The sequence below is a fragment of the Zeus faber genome (assembly GCF_960531495.2).
Source record: "Zeus faber genome assembly, chromosome: 4".
NCBI classification, from domain to species: domain Eukaryota; kingdom Metazoa; phylum Chordata; class Actinopteri; order Zeiformes; family Zeidae; genus Zeus; species Zeus faber.
Genome location: NC_137191.1, coordinates 5,560,699 through 5,568,206, shown reverse-complemented (window position 1 = coordinate 5,568,206; position 7,508 = coordinate 5,560,699). Strand labels below are relative to the sequence as shown.

The 7,508-nt window shown below is 47.4% G+C and overlaps 1 protein-coding gene across 8 annotated transcripts in view; it reads right to left on the bottom strand.

The window, feature by feature from the left end:
- Positions 1-442: 442 nt before the first annotated feature.
- Positions 443-7,508, bottom strand: part of add3a (adducin 3 (gamma) a) — a 107,767-nt gene continuing 100,701 nt past the window's right edge. For 6 of the 8 annotated variants that reach the window (XM_079999057.1, XM_079999056.1, XM_079999054.1 and 3 more), the window contains 2 exons: positions 5,795-5,887; positions 443-3,410 (listed from right to left, as the gene is read on the bottom strand). In XM_079999057.1, coding sequence (XP_079855183.1) covers positions 3,163-3,410; positions 5,795-5,887 — 341 coding nt within the window. In that variant the 3' untranslated portion in view covers positions 443-3,162. The remainder of the gene's footprint in view (positions 3,411-5,794; positions 5,888-7,508) is intronic. The other 2 variants (XM_079999060.1, XM_079999061.1) reach the window with 1 other exon arrangement.

Sequence of the window (7,508 nt, the reverse complement as noted above, 5' to 3'; positions counted from 1 at the left end):
GCTCCTTGTGTATATATATATATATATATATTAAAAATCTGGCTCTATACACATATTTATATAGACACATAAATATATATCAGTGGTGGCCAACCTGGATTTAATCATGGGCCACACCTTGTTGGTGGGCCGGAGTGTAAAATCAGCAACTAGCACCGAGTATCCCAGAATGGTACAAAAGCTTGATATTTATCCGACCGATTTGGACGTGATAAAATGCAATTACAAATAAAGGCTTAATTTAAGAAAATTTTTCTTTTGAATATAAAGAAAATAATTTTATATGAATTTATTTGCAACTTAACTCTTAATTTCCTTGTCGTCTGTTGGCAGGCTGCACCCCAGGGCCGCAGGTTGGGCACCACTGATATATAAATATATACGTATATATACATTTCTTTGTGTATATATACACTTTTAAAACATAGAAATTGAGCTCCTGTTTTCGTAAAATACAGTTTTATTTGTGAATTTACACTGATTAGCAATACATCTAAAAGCAACTCCATTAGAATATCATTAATATAGGATTTTCACAGGTCACAAAGTGGCTTGGCTCATTCCGGCATGCCAAAGCAAAAATTCAATTCTTTTTTTTTTTTTTTTTCCTCAAAACATAAAAACAAAACAGTGGATAGAGAGCATTAGTAAAACAAGGTGCAAACGGGTGGGGAAAGCGAAGGAAAATAAAAACAAAGTATGCAATGCACATTCAGTTCATCTGGGAGCAGTTCCAGCTCGTAGGATGGTTAATTGAAAAAAGCCTCGCGCTGTCTGTCAACTAGAAGAAAGGGAGAAACGGAAGCAAACTGCGATACAAAAGGTCGGGAAGATGGAAAGGAGAAACAAAAAAAATAATAAAAAAATTCCAAAAAGGAGAAATGGCATGAAATAAAAGGACAGTCTGCGCAATAAAAACATGGTGCATTAATGTGCCACTGCACTCCCGCTCCTCCCGACAAAGTCCCGCTCCTCCTCCTTACTACGACTTGAATGCGCCATCATTTCCAGAACCACACGCTCCTTTCACGCTCTCCTTCCTGCTCTTTGCGTGGAACACGGACGTCAGAAAGCAGATGTGTGCCCCCCCCACCCCCTCCACCCCGTCCCAATGATTCAAATCCGGTACTTCACATTGCTAACTGGGATGTCGAATTATTTATGTCCAGTGAAACTCCATTATTCCACTAACCCTAACCCGCTTGACGGGATGCAACGTGAGCATTTTGGGGGTCGTCGTCGTCGTCGTCGGAAGTGAAGCCAGTGCCCCAAATTAAGACGAGGCGTGCCTCCACACCCCCCTCCCCAAAGCAGAGGAGGACTTCCAGTTATGAAGGGAGGCAACTGGGAACATTCGGCTCGCGAACGGTCGCGGCCGAGTGTTCAGAACGATGGACCGCGAGGGAGTTTGATTCTCCTTTGAGTCGTCAAGCGCAAACAACGAGCGCCACCCTTCTCTCAAAGTTAAAATATTATAAAAAAAAAAAAAAAGATCGAATGGAAATCAATTACACTATGGCTTTCAAACGCACACAAGCAAACCACACACCCAATATCACGCTATGCGTCCCAGCGAGCAAACTGCAGATATTCCTCCTTGGCTTGGTGTTTTGAGCGCTGCGTTTCTTTTTGTTAAGGGCAGAAGCAGATTGAATTCCCCGTGTGTGACATCGTTTTACAGATCCCCTTCTCCAGCTTTTTGACGTGTAAACTGATTCGCCTTCCTCTCGCTCGCTCCCTGCACCTCCTCTCCGGATCCCAAACAAACTTCTCTCCTAGTGAAACCACCTGAATCTACAATGTGTCTTATATTACAAAAAGTGCAGCACAAAAAAATAAAGTATATAGGTAAAAATCTATAGCCGACATATCCAGTTCTCATATATTTGTGTTACATAGTCATTTTAGTAATCTGGAGACTAATACAATTTGCGAAACCAGGCATCACTACGGAACATAGTAAATAAAAAAAGATCGGATTTCTTGCGACAAAATAAAAACATGCTAAACACTTCGTTTTCTCTGTGAAAGTATAGAAATGAGTACAAAAACAGAGATGACTCACACCAAACTCCGCAAACAATCTAAAATAAAAAATAAAATAAATCGGATTCTAATGTCTCTCGAGATGGCGTTTGTGTTCTGACCCGGTCACGAGTCTTCATATTAACGTGAGGCTTCACTAAAACGTGATTGATTTGTTTTTGTTTTATTTTTTCTTTTAATTTGCCAAAAAGTTTTTTTTTTTTATGTTTTTTTTTTTTTTTTAAGATCTAATCACACAAAATAAATTGGACTTTAAAATGCTACATAAACGTGATGAGAGAGAGAGAGAGAGAGAGAGAGAGAGGGCTGGCGCCTCTTTGAGTCGTGATGCAGAGTCGCAGCGTTTTGACCAAACGACAAAATCTCACCTGGACCGAAATGACACAGATAGAAACTTTGAAGAGGAAGGAGGGAAGGAGGGAGGGAGGGAAGGAAGGAAGGAGGGAGAAACCAAAAAACAGATGGGCCACGTAAAGAAAAAAGGAAAAACGGCGAAAACCTGGTGGAGGTTTCTTTTTTTTTTTAGGTTCTTTTTTAGACGGCGTCTTTGTTCCAGTTACCCACAATGACATTCACGTGACAGAAGCAAAATGTGAAGCAGTGCCAGAAATATGCCCCGGAGTATTTTCCAGGTCGTGATGGGGCGCGTCCCAGCGCCGGCCCGGGACGCGCGACGAGCCAGTTCTTCAGGATCGGCGGCGGCGGCGCTTGCCGTTGCTCAAGCTCAATTTTGGTGACACGGCAACGCCACTCCACCACCTCCACCACCTCCGCTCCTCCTCACCGCGCCCGCCCCTCGTTTCCCTATCGAGGCAGCTTCAGTGTGGTTTTTTTTTTTGTGTTGTGTTTTTTGTTTTTTTGGATAATTTCTCCGCCTACCATTTTGTACAGGAAAGGAACCGTTTGTTTAAAAAAAAAAAAAAAAAAAAAAAAAGAACGACAAATGAGACAAAAATTGAAAACAAAGACAGAGCTTGACGTTGAAAACAGACAAAAAGAAAAGGAAAAAAAACGTCGACGGAAAACGCCGTTAAAACGACAACAACAGAAAGGGCAAGCAGGCCGTCCTCCATTTTGCTTCCCCCCCCCCGGCGCCCGGCTCCGCCCCCCTCGTCCTCAGGCCTCCAGCTTCTCCTTCTTCTTGTTCTTCTTCAGGAAGGACGGGGTGCGGAACTTCTTCTTCTTCTTGGCGTTGGGCGACTTGGAGGGCGAGCTCTCGGGGGACAGCGGCTCCTCGATCTTCTCGCCGGAGCGCACCGTGATCTCCACGCTCTCCACGCTGGTGGTCAGCTGGCTCACGCGCCGGCACAGCTCCTCGTCCTGGGCGTGGTCGCCCTTCCCGTTCAGCAGCCCCGTGTGGTTCTCTGCAGGCGGGGGCGGTACAATAAGTCATATTTTATTCACTCGTTGCACAGTTTGACCATGACACAGCGGACAGGTGGTCCGGTTGGGGAGGGAACGCCCCCTCACGCCCGGGACCTGTCAATCAATGTTCAATGTTACCGATTGCGGCGCTACAGTTGAGAAATTCCGAAAAACGTCGGTTAAACAAAATGAGGGCAATTTAAAATAAACTCGGCATCGATGTTGTTTGTCAGAGGCCGACCACAAAGCACTGCGCTCAGCCACGTGCCCGATTGAAATTCTGCCGGTGTCAAACATTTGAATAGAATAAGCTGAAGTGGCCGCTCTGACGCTGAATCCCACATTCTGACTCTCCTTATGTTTGCACTTGTACTTGGCATCGCACAACCTGACGTGCGCTGAACCCCAGAAGACCAGCAGAATGGAACAGTGACGCCCCCTAAGGCTGCACGGTGCATAGACCATGACGGTGGTCTAAATGAAGGAGACAGAGAGGGGGGGGCAGAGGGGGGGGAGAGAGAGAGAGAGGGGAGAGAGGGAGAGCACAGAAAGCAGCTTGATGCGTCTCACTAAAGGGCTTTTTTAAACAGAGGCGTTGCCTTCAGGGAGGGCGGCACAAAAACAACACGTTGGGTGAGTTTGCTGTTTCCACACGTGAGACACCGTGTCCTCCTCTCACCTGCGTTGGAAATGTTCATCCGAAAACTACCTGGAGTTCAGAGGATGTCGGAGGCTCGAATACTTTGAGGGCCGCATTTGAGAGAACTTTAAAGCCATGGTGCAGGTACGGAATAGCGGCAACAGCCTCTGGCTCCTGAATGTTTCACTTCTGCACCAAATGCCACCAAAAAGCAGGCGCCGTGTGTTCACGGTTCTCTGGGAGTAAAGTGATGCCGATTCTGCCGGTGCAGGCCCGAAATAACTCGCATTTCACATCTCTGTAAGCATGCTGTCCCGGTGCCCTACATATTTCATAACCTGCTCGGTTTAAACCCCGGTGACCCGGTGGCCGAGTGACGCCGTCCTCCTTTCACCCGAAGAAAAACACAGAAACACGGAGCTGGGGCCTGGCTGCGGGCGCCGGGGCCACGCTGCGGCCGGGGGAAAGGAGGGCAGCGGCATCCTGTCACCGGCTCCTCGCTGGGGGCCCCCACCGGGGGCCCTCTTTCATCCCCGCACAATGGTCGGAGCGCAACAATCGACCCGTTTCTGGGCGGCGTCACCGCGAGAACGCTCGACCTTGCGGCGCTGCAGCCCGAAAATATTGTTCCCCAGAGGGAGATCTCTCTGCTTTGGAGAAGGCTGACTGACCCCCCCGGATCTACAGTATGTACCCCAGTGTCTTTGTTATTGTACCTATTGTCTTCAGAGGAGGCTCATGCAGAGAGATCCTGCTCAAAACGTACAACAGAATACTACAGCTGCTTCCAGCGGCGTCGTCGGGGGTTTAGGAATAGCCCCCAATCCCCCCCCCCCCACCCAAACGTCCCCAATCTAAAATAGCCCCGCAGGGCCGGCTCTGCGCCCCGGTCGCTCCCTCTCTGGCGGTGCCCAGGGCGCCAGCGACGGGGCGTCCGTGATCGGCGAACCAAACAGTGCGTTTTTACTTTTAGATGTAGGTTATTTTATTTTGTTCCGTTTCCTTGTGGAACGGCACAAGTGCCGCCGTGCGTGACGTCACTGTCCAGGTCTAAGGCCCTGGTTTCATAGTCGTATATGTACTAGTTGCATAGTTACTCGTCATTTATTTAAGGATACTGGCCTCATGAGTCACTGATGAGCAATCCTAGATCAGTAGTTTGATAGATCCAGTTGCCGACTTTGAAAGACGACAAAAACACAAACGAGAGTAACGTGACTGTGTAAGAAACGTAGTCGAGTAAAAAGTACAGATATTTGCTTTGAAATGTGATGGAGCGGAAGTAACAAATACCTTGTACTTCATTACTTTCCACCACTGTGTGTGTGTGTGTGTGTGTGTGTGTGTGTGTGTGTGTGTGTATTCGGAGAAAATCTGATGTGAAATCAATCTGAAAAGGTTATTGGTTGAGGAATGTAAAAAAAAAAAAGGAATAAAAAGCACAGTAACCTCTGTGCTTTTCACCCAAAATACGTCTGGTAGCGCCAAGCGTTTAGTAATAAAGTAGTAATATTACAATCACAGAGTTTAACACAGCAGACGTGAGTTATTAGTTCAGTTTGATCTCTCTCACATGCAGCATCTTGGGAAGAGTCTCTCTCTCTCTCTCTCTCTCTCTCTCTCTCTCTCTCTCTCTCTCTCTCTCTCTCTCTCTCTCTCTCTCTCTCTCTCTCTCTCTCTCTCTCTCTCTCTCTCTCTCTCTCTCTCTCTCTCTCTCTCTCTCTCTCTCTCTCTCTCTCTCACCTTCTTTAGCCGGAGTGCTTTGCGGGGACTGGGTGAGAGACACAGACGGAGAGAGAGTGGAGCCGTCATCAGAGGTTAGCTCGTGCTCGCCATCTGCAGGGGGGGTGGGGGTGGGCGAGCGGTTAGGGTGGTGTGAGGAGGGGTGTGAGGTGGTCGGGATCGGGGAGGGAGGGTTAACAGATTAGTGGCAACACATGCTGGAAACACGCCGCGCACAGCTGCCCCGGTGCGGCGTCTCCAAATTCCAGAGTCGGTCGTCGTGGCGACCGCGCATGCAGTTTCCTGGTTGCTACGGCGATCAGGTGCTCTGAAGGGGGCGAGTTGTCAACGTGCCCTTGAGCAGCGCCGGAGGATGATTCCTGTTTTTCCTGTGCGGCGACGTTGTGATTCACCGGAATCGTTATGGGGTTTCTCTCACATTGTCAATGTCAGTGTCGTACAGACAAGCAAATGTCTGTACGACACTTAAAAATGAAAAAAAATGAAAAAATAAAAATAAAAATAGATCAGACGACGCGGCGTGGAACTGAACTGTCTCAAAAACCTCTCACCAAAACCGGGACGTGAAATCCAAGTCCTTTCGCAAAATACGTGTCCATTCCTCCCTGTGAGCGCACGGGGCGGGCGGCCAAATGCCCAAACTGCCTCAAATATTTTAGGGCAGATGCAGCGACATACCAGCGTGAGGCGTGAGGAGGAAGCAACACAAAGGTCAGTCGCTTATTTCCTTAAATGCACTGAAACGACGCGGCTGTTGGGGCTCCTTCCTTCATGTTGCATGTGTAGTGTTGATAGTGGCCTGGTGTCTGCAGGGCTGCGTTACTCTGGCTCCAAACAGAGGTGTAAGTTACGCCGAAATGTTGTTTTCTCAGACATGTCAAGACAAATCTTTACAGAATTTAGGCTTTGTGACAGGACCTGAGACATCTCATTCTTTTAATTAAACTTCAACGTTTAAATTTGTGTATTTTTTATTGTTCTTGATTTTTTAACTCTCTGTGAAGCACTTTGAGTTGCATCTCCCGTATGAATTGTGCGACAAAGTGTGTTATTATAGTTATTGACAAAAACAAATCCGTGGGCGGAGTAAGACAAAATGTTTGTTGATATTCATACCTCATCAATTCTAATTTAAGACTATTTAATGACTTCTAAGGCCTGATATTTGTTTAACGGAAATCAAGACATTTAAAGACTTTTTAAGGAGACGTAAAAGTGGGTTTACAGTTTGTCTCTGTGCATCTGTGCAACACCCGTCATGTTGTCATGTTGGATTTTGGTCAAATTTGTATCTACTAACTAAACATTAGCCCTGACTCAAATACACCGAGGTTCAGTGTGTGTGTGTGTGTGTGTCTGCTCCAGACGGTCTCCAGCTTGCATCCAGATTGGCCACCAGGGAGTCATGGGGCTGTGGGGGCAATGGTGTCATGGCAACCGGCTCCGGGTGTGAGGTCCTGCTGTCTGCCATCGCACACGCAAGGGTCTCCAAACGCGGCCGCTCGTGATCACACACATTTGCACACGTACGCGTACATAAAGTCACACACGCGTGCACACACACACACACACACACACACACACACACACACACACACACACACACACACACACACACACACACACCCACACGCGCTGTCACTCACTCCGTGCAGATCTCTCACCTGGACCTAATTCTATTGAATGGAGCAACAGTACGTTCCTGCATTAGAGG